We start from the raw sequence: 22,663 nt of genomic DNA on the forward strand, positions 1-22,663 counted from the left end.
AAGGTGAAACCAACATTCGTCAGTAAAAAAAGTTTTGCTTAATACATCACCATTATTACTGAGATTGTCCAGATACCAATTACAGAAGCCTAGCCTTTGGGGATAGTCGTTAACGGCGAGTTCATGGAAAGCTTGTAAACGATACGGATAAAAATGCAAATCTTTCTTAAGAATACGCTGGCAAGTTCCATATGAGAGATCTGTCTGTTGACGTAAATGCCGAATTGATGTATGCGGTTGATCTACAATAACTGCTCTGACCAGTTCGACGTTTTCTTCAGTTCGCACTTTAGGCCTGCCTGCCCCTGGCTTGTGACTTACACTTCCCGTTTCTCTGTAAACTTTTACAACTTGACGAAGAGTTTTGCAAAACACGTTATAAGGAACTGCAACATTGGGAAATTCTTCACTAAATTCTGCAAAGGCGTCTCGGTTGGAGTAAACCCATTCTCCGTTAATTTTTTGACCATTTCTCAAATATATTTCGAGCATAGATCGCTTTTGTTCATGCGTGAAAACCATTTTTATTAATAATAATTTTGTGTAGAGTCTAGTAAAACTTGAAAGTCAAAGTTGACATATGTACACTGACACTGACAAGTGTCTGTCAAAGTTGACATAAAATGGAAAGTTTATCCGAATTAAGAATCGACATGTACTGTATAGCTATCTCTGTCGTTCAGAGCCACCTTTGATCCCAATAATTTTGGATCACTCGTTACTATGATAAACAGTGTATAATCTTGATTCAGAGTCCATACTCTGTGATTGTTTCTATCCAGTTTATTTGTTAGCTGTTAGTAATGGAATCTAACATGGAAATTAAAGAAGAGTCTGTTGAATGTGGCCAAAGACACATAGATAATCGGCTATCTACATCAAGCGATGTTGGGGACTTGAAGAATGGACTAAAAGGTAACTCAGGTAGGTCAAGTAATAAAAATTAATGCACTGAACAAGGTGTTATACTTCCTATTTTTTTATTAGATGCAGTAAAAGCTGAAATCAAGAAAGAGTTTGTTGAAGGTGATACAAGATATTTAGAGACTCAGGTATCCACTTCTCTTGATCTGAGAGACTTTAAGAATGAACCAGATGAGTATAACACAGGTAAGATACAAATGTTTCGGGAGGTCAAATTTCTATTCCTTAACCCTCCAGCAGTGACGCCAGGAATGTACACATTACTGGTGACCTTGATCTGTGTTGGACTGATAGAGACATATCTGGACCTCTGAGGTAAACTACACTATGTCGACATGGCATTGCTTTGTTTTTATTCTTTTAACTCACTCGGCTCTCCAAGAGCTTTCTAGAGGTATACTACACTTGGTACCAATGACCATGAAAACGAAATTACCAAAAAAATAGAACACTATGTTCAAATCATTTGAGAGGTAAAAAGCGCCATGTAAACTTGGATGCTTTTACCTCACAGTTACTAACTGAGTGTTGATCGCAAACAACACTATGTTGACTTAGTGCACTGAGCACCTAGCGGCAGACGGGTCATAGTGTCATAGGTAACTATTCTTCTGAACAGAAATAAATCTCTTTGTTTTCATCTATTCTTTTTCTATAGTTACCTAGTTGTTTTCATCAAAATCATGGTTATTAATACATTAATAATAATAATAATTTATTCAACAATAATGGGTACAATCTTTTTAGATATTTATATATAAAGTGAATAAATTAACCCGAAGGTCTCCGAGAGGTGTGGATACACCTGTTTCGGTAAATATGATATAAAATAATAAATAATAACATACTAACGTAAATAACATAAATAGCAACATAATACAATACAATATAATACAATTAATAAATAGATAGGTACGTTTTTTTTTGTAAATACACAGTTATGTTTTAGTAAATATGATACGTAGAAAAAATAATATAATGAAAACAATAAAATAAATAATTAGTTTAACAATAAAGCACGAATAATAAATTTTTTTTTAAAACAATTATGTATGGCTCAATTAGTAATATTTTTGTAGAATGGTGTATATACGCATGTTTTATTAAATATGATAAAAATAATAAGCAAAATAAATCAGTTTAAAACAATATAAAATTTGAAATATAGGTATAAAAATTGGTAGTGACTAGAGTTTCATTTATTTTTTTTTGTTTTTTAATGTATGTAAATTTAAGCTACTATAATGATGTCACAAAAATTTCTTGTTTGTTCCATCAGAAATGATTTTAATTTCTTTTTAAATAGAAGAACATTCTTAGTATTTTTGATATCACTGGGGATATGATTATATATTTTTGGGGCTAGAAATAGAAAACTTCTTTGACAGAAGGACTTTGTCATTTTCGGAATCATATAGAGGTGTTTGCCTCTTGTATCATGCTCATGTGATGGTAAATTGTTGTCTGTTTTCATGGTGTGATATTTTAAAGACACACAAAGAAAGTATAACTGTTTCAAGTCAAATATATTACTATCCTTATATAATCTATCTGTAGAGTAGGTGTATGGTTTAGACATAATAATTTTCAGAAATCTTCTTTGTATGATTTCCAGTGGGAGAATGTGTGCTTTCAGGGCGCTTCCCCAAGCCAGTATACCGTAACGGAGATGACTTTCTACTAGTCCGTAATATAGTGTGCGAAGGTATATACAGTAGAGCGTCGATTATCCGAACTAATTGGGGGACATGGGTGTTCGGAAAATCGATTTGTTCGGATAATCGAACTATATTAAGATTGACATACATATTTATCCACAAGTGAATAAAAACCATATTTATGTATATAACTGTATATTTGTTTATACCTTGATAATGACAAATAGCAATTAAACAAAAAAGTGCAGTCTTTGCAACAACATATTTTTGGATACACAATTGAAGAAAATTGAAGATATTTTAAGCGTTAATTACTAACGCTTGCTCAGTATCGAGTGCGGGACGCGGGAGTCGGGAGTTCGGATAACCGGTCGTTCGGTTGATCGACGTTCGGATAATCGACGCTCTACTGTATTAGGAATGTGTTTTTTAAGATGTTTAAACTTATACAGGATAAACTGTAGCTTTTTAATGATATATTTAATGTGAAAGTCCCATTTTAGATGTGTATCTATAAAAACTCCTAGATATTTAACATTTGTTACGGGTTTAATATAAAAATTTTGTTTATGTGATATTTGAAGGGGTTTAACCGCTTAACATGCTTACCCGAGTTAACTCGGTTTTAAACTACGTTTCTATTTTCGCTTAACCGAGTTAACTCGTGTTTAAAATATTCGTACGATATATAAGGCGCCTAAGCGTTTTAACTCCTCTAGCGCTAAATAACGGTATCCCTACTTGCATGGGCGCCCATACCTATGGGCAGGGGGGGGGCTGTGGCCCTTCCCCTAGCTTTTCTGGAGCTTTAAACTATATATGGTTATCCAAAGTATACGAAATGTAATCTGCAACATCTTCACGTCTGCCCCCCCTAAAAATTTTTATATGGGTGCCTGTGTCCACTTGTTTTCTCATTTCTAATTTTAAACTTTCTACGATCAACTTCTGACTGGGGTAGGATCACGATGAGTAGAATTCTATTTTGCTGACGTCACGTTCTGCCCTGACTGTGTAACCCCTACCTCTGTGTGTAACCCCTTGTTTTAGAGTGTATCACACTGTTAGCAATATTTGACATTATTATACTTGAATAATTGCGATTTTCTTCTCTTACTTGTAGTATTTTGTATGTAAAAAGTTACGACTGAGTTAACTCGGGTGAGCGCATGAGGGTATTTGCTATTTTATATGTTTCTAATAAAATATGCGTTTTTTTACTTTAGATTATATCTAGTGACAATAGTCTTGTTAGTAGTTTAGTTTACTGTAATAAAATAAATATGTAATTTTTGGATGTATTTTTGCAAATAAATGTGTGCGTTAAGCGGTTAAAAAGATCAGTAGTCAAGTTAGAGTTAAATATTGGTAGATAAACAGTTTTCTTAAAATTGATTGTTAGTATTTTGTAGTCAAACCATTCTTTTATTAGTTGTAGATCACATTCTGCTTTTGTTTTTAATTCATACCAATTCTCAGCATCATAAATAATAGCAGTATCATCAGCAAACCCAATTATATGCCCTGTACTCTGTAATGAAAATAATCCATTTATATATAGATTAAACAGGACAGGACCTAATACTGTTCCCTGTGGCACTCCATATCTCTTTGTCCGCTTATTACTTCGGAGACCCTTACTACCTGTTGTCTCTCAGAGAGGTAACTTCTAAATAATTGTAAACAGTTGTCTCTTATACCAATTTTCTCTAAGGTTTGTAAGAGGTTATTGTGACTAACAGTGTCAAAAGCTTTGGCCAAATCAAGAAATACGCATAAGCAAACTTTATTTTTGTTAAGTGCTTCATATGCTTTGGATGTTAAATTCAAAATGGCATCTTGTGTGGAAGTATTTTGCTTAAAACCAAATTGGTGAGGGGAAATTAAATTATATTTTTTGATATATGCTGTAAGCCTATTTTTCAATAATAATTCAAATATTTTAGAAATATGCGGAATAAGAGATATAGGTCGATAGTTTGCAGCAAGAGTTTTGTCTTCATTTTTGTATATTGGTATGACTACTGTTGTTTTATTTATTTATTTATTTATTTATTTATTATACGGGATAACCCCATTAACAGAAAAATTACAGTTAAATATTAATAAATTTCCAAAAGGTAATAATAAATTTAATGTGTTAAATATGACTTAATTAATCTAAAAAATAGAGAATTAGAAAAGTATAAAAACACTGAAAAATTTCATATGTCACGAAAATTAAAATATAACATAAATATTGACTACAAAAAAATATACAACATACAAACATAACACTTAAGAGTATAAAAATAACATCACAGAGCAAGAGATCTTTTTAATTGATTTAGAGTTATATTAAATAAATCAAGTTCGTAATTATTTAACAATCCCATATACCTATCAAGTGGGTTGTGAACGCCATACAATGTTCTATGGAAAGGTATTTTAAACATATTATGGTAACGGATGTATTTAAGGCTTTAGGCCATATTCCTTTTTCTATACATATATTGATAATATGAACCAATGGCTCGAGTATGTATGGCGAAATTGTTTTCAAACATTCTGCATTAATGTCGTCAATACCAGTTGCCTTTTTACACTTCAGTTCATTTATTATTGTTTCTATTTTATTACAACATTATAATAAACAAGCAACAAATATTGTGTACCTTCTCTTAAAAATTGGTTTTGTTTTGTTTTGTTTTTTTATTTCCACGGGATAAGCCCAATAAAGTTACAATTGTTTACAAATTTTGGAACAATTTAGTATACTAAATATAAGTCATATATATAATAGTTAAAATAGAGTTAACATAAATAATATAAATTACATACAGAACAAATTAGAAACAGACTGGTAAAGATGGACATAACAAAACAATTAAGAGACAATATTAATTTGTTGTAAGTCGCGTATAAATTGGTTGGGTGTGGAACTAAAATTAAGCCTCTCCGTATTTTGATTTGCTAGACGTAACATTCTAGTTATCGGTTCATTGAGGCCATAATTACATCGATGAAATGGTACATGAAAAGTGGTTTCGACTGCATTTCGAGTACTGTATGAAGGAACTTTAAAACCAACCTTAGACAATAAATAATGACTATTTGCTGTACCATTTAACAAACTATATAGAATTTTCAAATCATGGTGATAACGACGTTCTTCCAGGGTATTGATATTTATAAATGCTCTAATTTCGTCATAACTGTAAAACCTGTTACTCCCAGTAATAGCTCTAATTTTAAATCCCAAAAACCTAAGGAATTTGTTTTGGACCTTTTCAATTTTTTCTGCGTAAACATTATAGTAAGGTGACCAAATACTACAACAGTATTCCAAGTAAGGTCTAACAAGAGAACAGTATAACAATTTTAGGGTATTAGGACTTTTAAAATCATAGCAGTTTCGTTTCATGAAGCCAAGCATCTGTAAAGCCTTTGAAATAATAGAATCAATATGATCTGCGAATTTTAGCGATTTGTCAAACAGTATTCCAAGATCTCTTATTGTATTAACACAATCTAGTGGTGTGTTATCAAGTTTATATTCAAACGGAATACACGTTCTACCTTGATAAAAACTAATTTTATGACACTTTTTGACATTTAGCTCCATTTCATTTTCTTTACACCAATTCTGTATTTTATTTAATTGGAATTGCAGATTTTCGGAATCGTCAGGACTAGATATTTTCGAAAAGATTTTTAAATCATCCGCAAACAAAAGCTTATCACAGTTTATACCTGCAATATCATTTATAAATATAATAAATAATAGCGGACCCAGATGTGAACCCTGAGGGACCCCAGAACTGACAACTACATCCTGAGATAGACAATCCTGGATCTTTACTGCTTGGCGCCTTCCTATTAGGTAGCTTTCCAGCCATTCAAGCAGTTTCCCATCTACTCCAGCAGCTTCTAATTTAGACAATAGGATGTTATGATTTACCCTGTCAAATGCCTTGGAGAAGTCTGCATAAATAGAATCAATTTGATACCCACCCTCCAAAGCACCTGACAACGCATCCAAATAGCAAAGAAGATTTAATTCCGATGATTTGTGTTTCTGAAAACCATATTGCTCATCTACTGGAAACAATTTGAAACATACCGAGAGGCAGTCGGACACTAAGCTTTCAAATAACTTAGGAATGGTACTTAATATAGAAGTCGGTCTATAATTTGTAATGTCAGATCTACTACCAGCTTTATGTATTGGCGTTAAAAAACTTAATTTCCATGGATCAGGAAAGTAACCAGTATACAATGAAGAATTAAAAATTTTCCACAATGGTCTGGCCAAAATAAAACTGCATTCCTCTGTTCACATCTAACGTCATCATCCTTTCATATACTTGAGATATTGTAATATTACATGAATTAATCGTTATATTGGTGGTGGGAGGTAAAACACGTTTACTGATTACTTTCTCAGAATAAACTGATGAGAAATATAATGCAAAAGCATTTGCAATATCACTTGGAGTTGTATAAGTGATATTGTTCAAAGACATTTCATTTGGTAAACCTGTCCTCGTTCGTTTTGAATTTATGAATGACCAAAACGATTTAATGTTACTATGAATGGAATTCTCAGTTTTTTCTATAAAGTTATTATGACAAGTTTTTGTTAGGGCTTTACATTTACTTCTAAGGCTCGAGAATGCATTATAATCATTTAGAGAGGAACTAACTTTAAATTTTAAATGTGATAACTTCTTTTCAATTACTAGTTTCTTTAGTTCTGGCGAGAACCATTTTGGAAACTTTTTTGTTGACATTATTTTTTTTGGCACAAAAATTTCAAACACAGTACATGACTTCATAGAATGTATTTAACATTTTATCTAGACTTTGATTTTCAAGAATTTGATCCCAGTTAACACAAGAAAGGTAATCATTCAAGGCATTAAAATCAGTGTTATTAAAATCCAAATAGTAAGAGCTGTTCAGGTTTGTTGAGCAGCCATTACTACAAAGAAAATCTTTTATGGCAATGTTCAAGGCAGGATGATGCCTATCTAATGGAACTATTTCCTCATCAGAAGCTATAACTTGAATAGAACTGTCATTAGCAAATATCAAGTCTAATAAAACCCCACGAGAATTGGATATTGTGTTGATTTGAAATAAATTGTGAAAATTACATAGATTTGACAATATCCAAGCAGATTGAGTTTCATTAGGAGTACAATATTGACCAAAAGTAACATTGGAAGACAGTTCATCATTAGACCACATAATGTTTGGCAGATTAAAGTCTCCGAACAAAAATAGTTTGGAAGCTGGATACTTCTCACTAACTTCATCAACACTTTCACTGAATTCGGTATATACAGCTGGTTCCGCTTTCGGTGGAATATAGACAGTTCCAAATATTGCCATAGACTGACCACTGCCAATAGTAATAAACACCTGTTCAATATTACTGCTGCTTACAAATAGGGCACTCGAGATTGACTTCCTGACCGCAATCAAAACACCGCCAATTGGTGTTTCTATTTCCAATGGTATTATTCATACATATAGTTTCAAAAGTTATGCATCACTTAAAATTATGCTAAATTAAAAAAAAAATATATATATAAAAGAAACAAAAATAAGAACAAGTATTATTAAATATTATTATTTTGTTGAGCCACAATATGTCAGCAACAAATTGACAACATTTTTGTTACTTCTGTTTTCTTTCAAGAGTCAATAAATACATATTGGTTCATTAATATAAAGGCGGAAATACATATCCGCGCCGCGAACTCCGCGCCGTGTGTGCGCCGCGCGTTCGTGGCGCGGTTATTGTTCGTTAAAATTTTTCATTTTGACGATCCAGAGGAAACTTACGAACGTTTAGTAATTGTAGATAATCATGTCTCTGTCCTGTACTTCTACTACATCTTATTTTGGTATTGTTCTGAAACTATTTTCTTGTGTCATCTTATGCAATTTACTATTTTATGTGGAATAAGCCACAGTTTGGGAACATTTCGGGAAGTACCTTTTTCGCTTCCCTGCAACACAAATATAATGGTAGGGGAGCCCAAGCGGGGATTTTTGCAGTTATTCGAGCGCGTCAGATTATCATATGGGGAGAAACGTGGTACCCTGCAGATGTACCTCCACCATATATTGGCTCTTAACACAGGGGAGTTCGTTCAGGGGGGCCCGAAAAAAATCTATCCTTAAAATATTCGAAATTGTCAGATTAAGATAAGGTAAGTTAAGTACATGCAAAAGAGTCTATATTTCAAAAATATGACGATTTGAGCGGGGAAATGGGTGAGTTAAAAAGTTTCACAAAAAAGGCGAATATTTCGCGAAATGAACGTCAGATTGAAAAACTAAAAACTACGTGTTCAATATTTTTCAAAAATCTATCGAAAAATACCAAACTTGACCCCCCACGGAGAGGGGTGGGGGGTAAATTTAAAATTTTAAATACAAATCCCGCGATCTTTCGCAAAATAAACATCATATCGAAAAACTGCAAAATACACTTTATCAATGTTTTTGAAAAATCTATCGAATGGTTCCAAACACGACCCCCCACGGAGGTGAGGTGGGGGGTTACTTTAAAATCTTAAATGGTAGACCCCGTTTCTTATTGCAGATTTGGATTGTTTGTATAAAAATAAACAACTTTTATTCGAAACATTTTTTTGAATTATGGATAGATGGCGCTATAATCGGAAAAAAGATTGTTGGAAATGGAAAATTAAATTAAAAAATGGGAAGTCCCCACTAAAATGGAAAATTTTACTTAACTTTTTTGGTTTTAGGACCTAATAATCACAACCCAATAGGTCCCCAAAGCGCTCGAGTGACTGCACATTTAGCATACTTTGCTCCCCTACCATAATATATCTGCTTGTTCCTACAACCAGAAACAAAATTAGAGAACTATAGGTACTTCCAAGTCATGCGATACCTTTTTCGTTTTCCGGTGACACAATTGTAATGTATCTGCTTGTTTCAACTGAGTAGCTTCACTGGAAACGAAATTAGAGAACTATAGGTTCTTCCAAGTCCTGTGTTAACTTTTTCGCTTTCCGGTGACCCAATTATAATATATCTGCTTGTTCCAACTCAGTTGCTTCACCAGAAGCGAAGTTAGGAAACTATAGGCTCTTCCAAGATGTGCGTTACCTTTTTCGCTTTCCGACGACACAATTATAACATATATACTTGTTCCAACTCCGTTGCTTCACCAGAAGCGAAGTTAGGAAACTATAGGCTCTTCCAAGTTGTGCGTTACCTTTTTCGTTTTCCGGTGACCCAATTATAATATATATGCTTATTCCAACTACGTTGCTTCACCAGAAGCGAAGTTAGCAAACTATTGGGTCTTCCAAGTTGTGCGTTACCTTTTTGGCTTTCCGGTGACCCAATTATAATATATCTGCTTGTTCCAACTCCGTTGCTTCACCAGAAGCGAAGTTAGAAAACTATTGGGTCTTCCAAGTTGTGCGTTACCTTTTTGGCTTTCCGGTGACCCAATTATAATATATCTGCTTGTTCCAACTCAGTTGCTTCACCAGAAGCGAAGGTAGGAAGCTATAGGCTCTTCCAAGATGTGCGTTACCTTTTTCGCTTTCCGACGACACAATTATAACATATCTACTTGTTCCAACTCCGTTGCTTCACCAGAAGCGAAGTGAGGAAACTATAGGCTCTTCCAAGTTGTGCATTACCTTTTTCGTTTTCCGGTGACATAATTATAATATATCTGCTTGTTCCAACTCAGTTGCTTCACCAGAAGCCAAGTTAGAAAACTATTGGGTCTTCCAAGTTGTGCGTTACCTTTTTGGCTTTCCGGTGACCCAATTATAATATATCTGCTTGTTCCAACTGCGTTGCTTCACCAGAAGCGAAGTTAGAAAACTACTGGGTCTTCCAAGTTGTGCGTTACCTTTTTGGCTTTCCGGTGACCCAATTATAATATATCTAGACGAAGCAAGTTTTCAATCCTAATAGCAAATAATTAATATTGAAAAATATCAAAAATTACTAAAAGATTTTTAAATTGAAAACTTACTGGTACATCCCCATGTAAACGCCTCCAAGACTTCTACAATTTGCAAGTCATATGGATGCTGCAGTAAAGACGATAGGGAAGGAATTCTAAACTTTGCAATTCAAATCCCCCGTCTGCAGCTGGCTAGGAACTGAAAGATGCACCATAGTTACTCTACTGAGTAATAAGAAAATAAAATAAAAATGTGTGTGTACCATTTTTATTTATTCGGCTGCAATACGAAGGAAAAACAATCTTACTTTTTAATTAGAATAAGGAGTGCAGCCAGTCCCTTTAACTGCAGTTTTCTGCTCTTATTGGAGCGTCATCAGAAGGAACGTAGGCACTGTTCTCCTTGAGAACAGTGCCTACGTTCCTTCTGATGACGCTCCAATAAGAGCAGAAAACTGCAGTTAAAGGGACTGGCTGCACTCCTTATTCTAATTAAAAAGTAAGATTGTTTTTCCTTCGTATTGCAGCCGAATAAATAAAAATGGTACACACACATTTTTATTTTATAATATATCTGCTTGTTCCAACTCCGTTGCTTCACCAAAAGCGAAGTTAGAAAACTATTGGGTCTTCCAAGTTGTGCGTTACCTCTTTCGTTTTCCGGTGACCCAATTATAATATATCTGCTTGTTCCAACTCCGTTGCTTCACCAGAAGCGAAGTAAGAAAACTATTGGGTCTTCCAAGTTGTGCGTTACCTTTTTTGCTTTCCGGTGACCCAATTATAATATATCTGCTTGTTCCAACTCTGTTGCTTCACCAGAAGCGAAGTTAGAAAACTATTGGGTCTTCCAAGTTGTGCCTTACCTTTTTCGCTTTCCGGTGACACAATTATAATATATCCGCTTGTTTCAATTGCGTTGCTTCACCAGACACGAAGTTAGAAAACTATAGGTTCTCCAAGTCGTGCGTTACCTATTTCGCTTTCCGGTGACACATAATATTATATCTGCTTATGAATGTTTTTTTGATATTGATAACTATTTCCGAAGTGAAAGTCGAAAGGTCAAGTAAACTTGATTTCAAACTCGAATTGTGGCTTATGCCCAAATAAAATAGTAAATCTTATTTTTAATACATGTTATTTTTAGTACAGCAATGAACTAACATATTTTAAAAAGGTCCGCATATACATTTTTTTATTTCAGCTTCTATTTCCGTTCAGATCGGATTTAAGTTGTTTCTTTAAATTAAATGGTTCTTTATTGAGGATCCCACAATAATGATTTTCCACGGTAAACATCAATTTCCTTCCGACAATTCCGACCATTCCATTACTAACAAATATTCAACTCATGCGCGCCAAAACCAACAAACCACTCGCAAACCCGTCCAAATACGTATTGCGAACCATCAAAGCGTTTGTTGAAAAACCGACAGAATTTAGATCGTGGTGCGCCGTGTGCGTGCCGTTTGTGCGTCACTTGAAAACACGTACTAATCTGACGAATACGCTGCGCGCGAGCGGCTCGCACACCGAGCAGAGCGCATATGTATCTCCGCCTTAATATAATATAATATGTTCTATTTGTGATAAAATATATAAAATTAAATGGACAACCAAAAAATATACCTCGTGTCTGGTACATACATAAAACCTATTTACACCACATTCACATAGCAAATTCCCAACATAAACAAACGCAGGTGTTAATGATTCGTCCACTCATTCCTTCAAGAAGCTATTAAATATAATTTATCGCCCTAAACGAGGCGGTTTCTCATTTTACAGGTCCTAACTTGTCAGTCTGCATCTGCAAATTCAAATTGTATTTTTTAGCCTGTTGGTTTTTAAGATAATATTATTTTGTGTTATGTTATGTACTTTACAGTAGTAGTTATTGTTGAGTTATTAATTAAGACTGGTCGTGTTTTATAGTTTTATGTTTTACATAGTCGTGACATGAAATTTGGCATACATACCTATAGCTAATATGTCAAAGAAAAAAGTAATACTGTACCGATGTGTGCTTTGGTCCTGGCAAAAAAAAATACACGTTCAAAATAAGCCCGGAAATGGATGGATGGTTTTTAGACGGTTTTTGCAAATATTCCAAAAAGTAAATATTTTATCGAAAAAAAAAACATTCTTAGCAAAAACATAACTTATAAATAACATAACCTTATAATATGATGCTACTTTATTTGAAAATGTTCACATTGTTATGTATGTCTCAGTTAATAAATATTTTATTTTACCACATTTTTCTTAAGGACATAGGCGCAAAATTTCGCCTGTCAAAATGTTCAATGTGTTTTAAATGTATTCATTTTTTTCGAGTCCTGTGAAAACTAATAAACATTTTTAAAAATTTAAAGGCAGAATGAAAGATTACATTATTATTGAGGGCTGAAAGTCCCTGAAAACTTCTATAATGTTTATTTTAATAAGTTGAAAATAAAAGAGAAAATTTAGGGTGATTTTTAATTGCAAATATTTCACTAAAAAGGAACTTTTTATTTATTCTAAGGGACTCTTGACCCTCGGTAATAAGGTAATATTTTATTCTGCGTTTAAATTTTTCAAAAATACTTATAGTCCATGTGGTGAGACCGCTCCCGTCTGAAAAAAATTTCTGATTCGGTTTCTTTGTGGATTCCTATTCAAAAATGTCCCCTTTAAACAAATCTGAAGGGTGCCGGGCGGAATTTTTGGGCAGAAATTGTTTAAACAATTTTTTTAAACAAATACAAAAGATTACGATTTTTTGCCCTGGAACATAAATTTTTAGGGTTTTTGGGACATTTTAAACAAGAAAGGTATCTTGTAATTTTTCTTAAAAATTGATAGTTTTTGAGTTATAGGCGATTTAAAATCTGAAAAATGGGAAAATACGCATTTTCGAGGCCTAAAAACTCATATTTAAATTAGTATTTTTGAAAATGAATAACCATTTTCAATTTCGTTGCAAAACGAAAATACAGCCGAACCATATTCCAGTCCAATCAGAGAGTGCTGCAAGCACCTCTACCGGTTTCGAAACTTATTAGTCTCTCATCAGTAGGCACATATGCTGCTCTCCCTGATCCAACCAAAACAAACCCCAGCGTGCAGTCCCGAATCGCAACGAACGAAATGGCATAGATGTCCTAGCGGCAACTGCTAGCAAAAGACTAAGTTTTCACTCTAATGGCATATAACATATCCCACCAGAATGAAAACAATGGGAACCTTCTCTGGTTACACCTCCGAGGCTTCTACAATTTGCAAGCCATACGGATGCTGAGGCTAAGGAAGATGAGGGAATTCTACAATTTACAATTCACGTCACATCTGCTCAGCGCCGTAAAGTTCCAACGAGACTGGTTCCCTTCATACTCCACACAGAGTAAATGTAAATCAAAAATGAATAACCATTTTCAATTTCGTTGCAAAACGAAAATACAGCCGAACCATATTCCAGTCCAATCAGAGAGTGCTGCAAGCACCTCTACCGGTTTCGAAACTTATTAGTCTCTCATCAGGAGGCACATATGCTGCTCTCCCTGATCCAACCAAAACAAACCCCAGCGTGCAGTCCCGAATCGCAACGAACGAAATGGCATAGATGCCCTAGCGGCAACTGCTAGCAAAAGACTAAGTTTTCACTCTAATGGCATATAACATATCCCACCAGAATGAAAACAATGGGAACCTTCTCTGGTTACACCTCCGAGGCTTCTACAATTTGCAAGCCATACGGATGCTGAGACTAAGGAAGATGAGGGAATTCTACAATTTACAATTCACGTCACATCTGCTCAGCGCGGTAAAGTTCCAACGAGACTGGTTCCCTTCATACTCCACACAGAGTAAATGTAAATCAAAAATGAATAACCATTTTCAATTTCGTTGCAAAACGAAAATACAGCCGAACCATATTCCAGTCCAATCAGAGAGTGCTGCAAGCACCTTTTTGGACTGGAATATGGTTCGGCTGTATTTTCGTTTTGCAACGAAATTGAAAATGGTTATTCATTTTTGATTTACATTTACTCTGTGTGGAGTATGAAGGGAACCAGTCTCGTTGGAACTTTACCGCGCTGAGCAGATGTGACGTGAATTGTAAATTGTAGAATTCCCTCATCTTCCTTAGTCTCAGCATCCGTATGGCTTGCAACTTGTAGAAGCCTCGGAGGTGTAACCAGAGAAGGTTCCCATTGTTTTCATTCTGGTGGGATATGTTATATGCCATTAGAGTGAAAACTTAGTCTTTTGCTAGCAGTTGCCGCTAGGGCATCTATGCCATTTCGTTCGTTGCGATTCGGGACTGCACGCTGGGGTTTGTTTTGGTTGGATCAGGGAGAGCAGCATATGTGCCTCCTGATGAGAGACTAATAAGTTTCGAAACCGGTAGAGGTGCTTGCAGCACTCTCTGATTGGACTGGAATATGGTTCGGCTGTATTTTCGTTTTGCAACGAAATTGAAAATGGTTATTCATTTTTGATTTACATTTACTCTGTGTGGAGTATGAAGGGAACCAGTCTCGTTGGAACTTTACCGCGCTGAGCAGATGTGACGTGAATTGTAAATTGTAGAATTCCCTCATCTTCCTTAGTCTCAGCATCCGTATGGCTTGCAAATTGTAGAAGCCTCGGAGGTGTAACCAGAGAAGGTTCCCATTGTTTTCATTCTGGTGGGATATGTTATATGCCATTAGAGTGAAAACTTAGTCTTTTGCTAGCAGTTGCCGCTAGGGCATCTATGCCATTTCGTTCGTTGCGATTCGGGACTGCACGCTGGGGTTTGTTTTGGTTGGATCAGGGAGAGCAGCATATGTGCCTCCTGATGAGAGACTAATAAGTTTCGAAACCGGTAGAGGTGCTTGCAGCACTCTCTGATTGGACTGGAATATGGTTCGGCTGTATTTTCGTTTTGCAACGAAATTGAAAATGGTTATTCATTTTTGATTTACATTTACTCTGTGTGGAGTATGAAGGGAACCAGTCTCGTTGGAACTTTACCGCGCTGAGCAGATGTGACGTGAATTGTAAATTGTAGAATTCCCTCATCTTCCTTAGTCTCAGCATCCGTATGGCTTGCAAATTGTAGAAGCCTCGGAGGTGTAACCAGAGAAGGTTCCCATTGTTTTCATTCTGGTGGGATATGTTATATGCCATTAGAGTGAAAACTTAGTCTTTTTTTTTTAGTATTTTTGAGGTTGCCAGATACTTAAATTAAAGATTAAATATTCAGCTTCAAGATTCTGAAGAGTGGTTTCGTCTAACCTTAATTTATACCGTTGTTTTTTATTTGTTAAATATGCGTGTTTATCCGATTTTTTTGCCGGTGCGACGAGATCTATTTCAAAAATCTCCTATTTTCCTCCGAAAAATATGTTTTCTAGATTCTTTGGAATATTCTAAATAAAATAAGTTTCCTGACATTTTTCTCAAAAATTAATAGTTTTAAAGTTATAAGCGATTTAAAATCCGAAAAATGCCAAAAAACGCACTTTTGGGTTTTAAATCGCTTATAACTTTAAAACTATTAATTTTTGAGAAAAATGTCAGGAAACTTATTTTATTTAGAATATTCCAAAGAATCTAGAAAAAATATTTTTCGGAGGAAAATAGGAGATTTTTGAAATAGAGCTCGCCGCACCGGCAAAAAATCGAATAAACACGCATATTTAACAATTAAAAAACAATGGTTTACGTTAAGGTTAGACGCAATCACTCTTCAGAATCTTGAAGCTGAATGTCTAAACTTTAATTTAAGTATCTGGCAACCTCAAAAATATTAATTTAAATATGAGTTTTTTGGCCTCGAAAATGCGTATTTTCGCATTTTTCAGATTTTGAATCGCCTATAACTCGAAAACTATCAATTTTTGAGAAAACTTACAAGATACCTTTATTGTTTAGAATTACCCACAAAACCTAAAAATATAATAATATGTTCCGGAGCAAAAAAAACGTGATCTTTTGTATTTGTTTAAAAAAATTTTATAAACAATTTCTGCCCAAAAATTCCGCCCGGCACCCTTCAGATTTGTTTAAAGGGGACATTTTTGAATAGGAATCCACAAAGAAACCGAATCAGAAATTTTTCCAGACGGGAGCGGTCTCACCACATAGACTATTATTAGTTTTCTCAGGAATCGAAAAAAATTAATACAATTTAAAACACATTAAAAATTTTGACAGCCGATATTTTGCGCCTTTCCCCTTAAAAAGAACAAAATTTTGTTTGCAATTAAATTTCAAGCAATTCTTATGGTATTAGTTTCAAAAGTAAATAGTTTTAAAAAACATATGATACACCTCAGTACGGCCCTGTTTAGCTTCCACGTGCGTTTGTTTACAGTTGGGAATTTGTAAAGTGAATGGACTTTAGTATTACAATGGTATTACCTCATAATAACCATTTTTTTTAAATCTTTTATAGTGCGTCTAATAATTTGGCCAGAGAGTGTATACTACGGAAAAAACAGAATCTGTTCAGATTGTTATCAAATGTTAGCATTTAGTGAAGCGTTTTAAAGAATTCTTCAACTTACTTTTATTTTTTTATAATACAGCTTCATAATTTTACAACACTATATTTTTCGGCAAACTTTTGTAAATTTAAACCAGACTTCACTTTCTCAGCTATTATAATATTTTTATTATGTTTCTTCTCGACAAAGGTTTCTTATTTTACGACATCCTTTCTTCGTGTTTGCCGACACCAACCCTTATGAATGTTATTTTTAATCTCACTTTAGATAAATACGAAGTAATAAAATAGTATTGGATATTTCGCAATACTGGGTATTATCAACAAGTACCCATACAAAAATATTTTGGCCGATAGTAACTGGTAAATTTCTATAAAATGGGTTTTAAAAATAATGAGATTATTTGGCCGCGTCCGTATTATATAAATGGCCGTTAGTACAGGTTGCGGATTTTGACAGGTGGCCGTTAACACAGGTTATTGTTTTGCGCTTAAATACCTTTAAATTCAATAACTATTTTATAAGTTTAGATCAAACCTATCAGAGGTAAACTGCACTATGTCACTGTAAATTACCATTAATTACAGTAATTAGGGCAAATTTTAACATTTCATTAGTTGGATTGTACAAACTAGTTATATGTTATGATAACGTACCAAGGGTAGTCAACGTTGGCCTAAGATGGTTGATTAAGTTTTCTGGTAGGGTTTCACCATGTTCCCGGAGGTTATGTCTTGTAACATCGGCGTTTAGCCTGTTTAATATTACTTTTAAATGATGTAAATCGAATTATAAATTCAACCATTGTTTGGTTCTGGGGCTATTTAGTAAGTATTCAAATTCACTGATGATGGACCGATAGGTCTGAAAACGTTCTGAATTGGACACATTTTATTCAATCCATTGGGATTTTTTAAATTTTAATAAATATACCAATTACATAGAAATGGTTTTTACTTCATGTTAGAATATAATTTCTCTTCCATATCTCTGGAAAGACACCTGTGCTCAATGATAAAATAAATATTTGTTGTTAGTGCAGTCACTGAAGGTTTTCACCTCCGATTTCGTTGAACCTCCATCGATTTTCATGAAAATTGGTGAGTAATTAGAGGATACCTCAAGGAACAAAGGTTCCAAATGATACCAACTTGCGCTTTTACCCTGGGGGTGGATGACACCCCTTCTCGGGTGTGAAAATTATTTTAATAAAAATAATACCATACGTCGATAGAGGGACAAATTATAAGCAAAATTTGTTATATAAAGTTATTAAAATAAATCAACACTTTTTGAGTTATTAAAGACCGAAGATTTTATTTTTTCGTAAAAAAATGCATGTTTTAAATTGGTTTTTCACGTATAAATCAAAAACTATAAGCTTTTACAAAAAAGTTATTACTGAAATTGAAGATAATAAAAAATTGAATACATTCCTCACATAAAGAACTAAACTAATGTTAGTTCAAAGTGAGTTATTGGCAATTGGATGTGTATTTTTTTAGACGAGTACTCAAATCTAAGTATTCAATCTTAAATAACGGGAAACGATGCAATGTATATAATATTCCTGCTAAACATTTGTCAAAGAACTTCGGAACACCTATCAAATGAGCTTCAGAACAAGGTAATAGCATCAAAATGAAGCAAGTTATAATGAAAATAAAAGAACCGTTTCGAATTTTTTACGAAAAAGTGAAAAATAAAACATACTCCATTTCCACAAAAATTAAAATTTATAGTAATGCTTACAAGAACTTCTTTATGTTAGCATAATTAATGTTTTCGATAATTTTGACCGGTTTAGAATGCATATTTTTGAAAAAAAGATATAATTTAAAAAATCATAATTTTTAAAATTATTGTAATTCTCACATTCTTTTGATAATAACTCCAAAAATACTCAATATACGTAAAAAATTATATATAACCAAATTTTAGTTTTTTCTGTGCCAAATATTTCACCTGTTTTATTATTTGTATAGGTTAAAAAATAGCCGAGATAGAAACGTTTAAATCTTAAATTTTGCTGTGGGAACCATGCAACGGGGGTCATTTAACCTTTTATTTTTTAAAAAGTAAGGGGTTTAAAAGATTAGGTTTAAGGTGCTTAAATAGCACTTGTAATTTGCTTTCAAACAGTTTTTAGATGGACCTGATATCGTAAACACGAACTGAGTTATTAAAAAAAACAATAACATTTTTTTGGAAAAAATTTTAAAAGATAAATGTTGAAAAAATTTTGGAGCATAAATTTTAACGCTATCATTATGTTAGGGGGCTCATTTGATAGATATTTTTAAGTACTTTGACAAATGTTTAATAAGTTTATGGTATAAAATGCATTAATTTCCTGCTATTTCAGCTTGAATACTAGAGTTTTTTACTCGCCGAAAAAAATATACATTCAATTACCTATAACTCACTTTTAGTTAACATTAAAAGGTGTTTCTAGTAAGGGGTTTATTTTATTTTTTATTCGCTTTAATTTTGATAATAATAACTTTTTTGTAAAAACTTACACTTTTTGAGTTATTGATGAAAAATGGGTTAAAACATGCATTTTTCTCAAGAAAATTAAAATCTTTATCTTTAATAACTCGAAAAGTTTTGATTTATTTTAATAACTTTATATAAAAAATTTTGCTTGAAATTTGTCCCTCTATCGAATTATGGGGTTAATTTCAATAAAAATAATTTTCACCCTTGAGAAGGGGTGGCATCCACCCCCAGCGTAAAAGCGCAAGTTGGCACCATGTCACCTTTGTTCCTTGAGATATCCTCTAACCACTCACCAATTTTCATGCAAATCGATGGAGGTTCAACGAAATCGGAGGTAATAGCTCATACCCCCACCTTCAGTGACTCCACTATGTAAAATATAACTCAGAATAAATCTACAATTAAGTATGAACAAAGGGGATATATTATCAGGTCCACAACTTACTTTTAGATCAGTCTTAGATATAAATTGAAATACATCTAATACAGTAATATCACAGATTTCAACACAAAAATATTATTTATCAGAGTTTACAGCTGGATAATCTGTATTACTAGTAACATAGGTTGAATTAAAGAATTTACTAAACAAATTGCTATATTTTGGGAATTATCAGTAGTTATATTCTCATATTTCATTGTGTTTGGCAAATCAAAACATTTTCTTTTATTATTTACGTACAGTAGAACCCCGATTATCCAGGTGCGGATTATCTGTGCTGTGGATTATCCATGCTATGATTTTTTTATTACTCAAGTTGCATTTTTGAGGTTTTATCAAAATAGTGTCATCGTAAATCAGTTGACGGAAACTATATATGACGAAAGAGAGACTCATAATGAAAGATTTATTTTTTCTGTTATCTTTTTATGATAGGTATGTACATATTATATGTGTATTGTGTATACATACTGTTATATTTCTATTTGATCTGAAAATTAAATTTTGATAATTATAAGCAGAATTCAATTTAATATAAAATATTTTCAATTTTCTCAACCACGGGTATATAAATTTAGAACAACCTGTATACAACAAATTGTTATGTTTAATTTTAAGAAGTGATTAAACGAAACTCGGGAAAATGCGCTTAGAATAAACAAAGTGAATGGCGCGTACCATTATCGTTGTTCGCGGAAGGTTCGATCATTAGCCTATGCTAAATAAGACTCAGTTGAAGTAGATAATAGGTCATTAAATTTTGTAAATAGTAGAAAGTAATTTTAGAATGGGAATTAACTATTTTTTTTTGGAAATCCATTAAGCATATTTAGAAAGATTAAAAATGGGTTTTGAGGAAGACTGCGAATGAGAGTTGGTGGTGGAAGGTTGATTTGTGAATCTGGAAGGGATATTTAGAAAGTAGGTGAATGACTGAAAAGAGAGATCAGAATGTTTTGAGCTGTCGAGAAGTGAAGTCCAGTAGTAGACGGTAGTGTACGGAGAGTGAGAAAGCCGGTGTAGTTCCGTGAGTGTGGAGTATCTATCGTGGAACGAGAGGTAGGCCAGGTTGAGAGTAAAAGAACCTCCTTGAGCCAAGAGTGTCCCGGTAGCTGATTGCAGTTTCGAAAAAGGTAGAATACAGCATCACGACAGAAGCAGGAACGAGAGCTATACGAGCTAGTTTTCAAAGGAGAACATTACTGAAAGCCAGGACGAGGTTTTGATTGCAGCCAAGGATAGCAGGAAACGGGTCTTGTGTGAAGACATTCTCAGTTCACCAGAAAAAGGTCAGTCTCATTTGTTTGGACATGAATGTATGGGTTTTTCGTATTAAATACCACATTTAAAATTGAAGAACATAATCAATAATATCAGAAAAGCTTCATCAAACTTAAATAGAATTGTTGCTAATAAATCATAATAGTTAAATGTTAATAAAAACTTTCAATTGGAAACCAAAAGGAAATAAGATTCCCATGTGTAAATGTTATGTTTAAGAATAATAAGATATAGCAAATATTAAGCAGTGATTGCCATTTAAATAAAATAAACAATATTTTGATTATAATTGTAACCCATATGTGTGTATTATTTTACTCTTTTCTTTCCTATCCCGATTAGGAACCATTGAGAAATACTTAGAAGCCACGAGAGTAAGTAATTAATTTTATAATTCGCCCTGAGATTGAAAACATATTGATATGTGATCTGGTAAATTAATTAGATTATTATTAATGCATTGATTAAATTAAATGACATATAAGAATATTATCTCATATCAATAATCAAGATCACATCAACTGTCGTCCAACGTGGAAAGCATGGAAAAGTATTTCTAGTGGCAAATTTGAAGGATAGAAAGAGTAAAGCCGGTGTTTGGAAATTTATATGCCTGTGGTAAAAAGTGAGATACTTACATTTGATAACATAAAATTTTAGATCTCTTTAGGTACAAATTTTACATAACTGATTTAATATTTTATTTTTACGATATTTACATTTGATATATTTATTGACAATTTATAATATTTGGGTGAGAAAAAGTCGTCTTGGTAACATACTAGTAAAATTTCATATTTGGCGGGGGTAGTACTTTTTGAAAACAAATGTCTGTGACAAGAAGCCAAAGCAAGGACAACAAAAAACAAAAAGAACATTCAGATCAAGAGGAAAATTCAGACCAAGAAGATATTTTAGACACAACAATCATGGAAACAGGAATAGATAAACTATTACAACTGATGCAACTCCAGTCACAAAAACTGGATGACAATCAAAGAGAAACAAAACAAGCAATGGATGAAGCAAAAAGGACAATGGATAAAAATCAGGAGGAAACAAAACTAGCAATGGATGAAGCAAAAAGGACAATGGATAAAAATCAGGAAGAAACATCAAAGAAAATGGATGAAACACAACAAAAAATGGAAGAAACACAACAAAAATTGGATCAAAAAATGGATGAAACACAACAAAAAATGAAACAAGCAATAGAAGAGAACAACAAGAAAATGGAGGAACGCATAGGAAAGTATGAAAAGGAAGTAAAAGGATGTTTGACAACAATGAAAAACGAGATGAAAGAACAAGAAATGAAAATTCAAAATAAAATAAAGGAGATAACGAATGGCCAGAAAAAGGAAATAGAAAATTTGGAAAACAAGTTTGAAAACGCTATTCAAGCAATCAGAGAAGAAAT

The 22,663-nt window shown here is 33.4% G+C and overlaps 1 protein-coding gene across 5 annotated transcripts in view; it reads left to right on the top strand.

The window, feature by feature from the left end:
* The first annotated feature begins 604 nt into the window (after positions 1-604).
* LOC114345046 (zinc finger protein 239-like) overlaps positions 605-22,663 on the top strand; it is an 83,323-nt gene continuing 61,264 nt past the window's right edge. For 4 of the 5 annotated variants that reach the window (XM_050653486.1, XM_050653485.1, XM_050653487.1 and 1 more), the window contains exons 1-2: positions 605-924; positions 988-1,110. In XM_050653486.1, the coding sequence (XP_050509443.1) occupies positions 804-924; positions 988-1,110 (244 nt within the window). In that variant the 5' untranslated portion in view covers positions 605-803. The remainder of the gene's footprint in view (positions 925-987; positions 1,111-22,663) is intronic. The other variant, XM_050653488.1, reaches the window with a different exon arrangement.

Source organism: Diabrotica virgifera, chromosome 6 (genome assembly GCF_917563875.1).
Source record: "Diabrotica virgifera virgifera chromosome 6, PGI_DIABVI_V3a".
NCBI classification, from domain to species: domain Eukaryota; kingdom Metazoa; phylum Arthropoda; class Insecta; order Coleoptera; family Chrysomelidae; genus Diabrotica; species Diabrotica virgifera.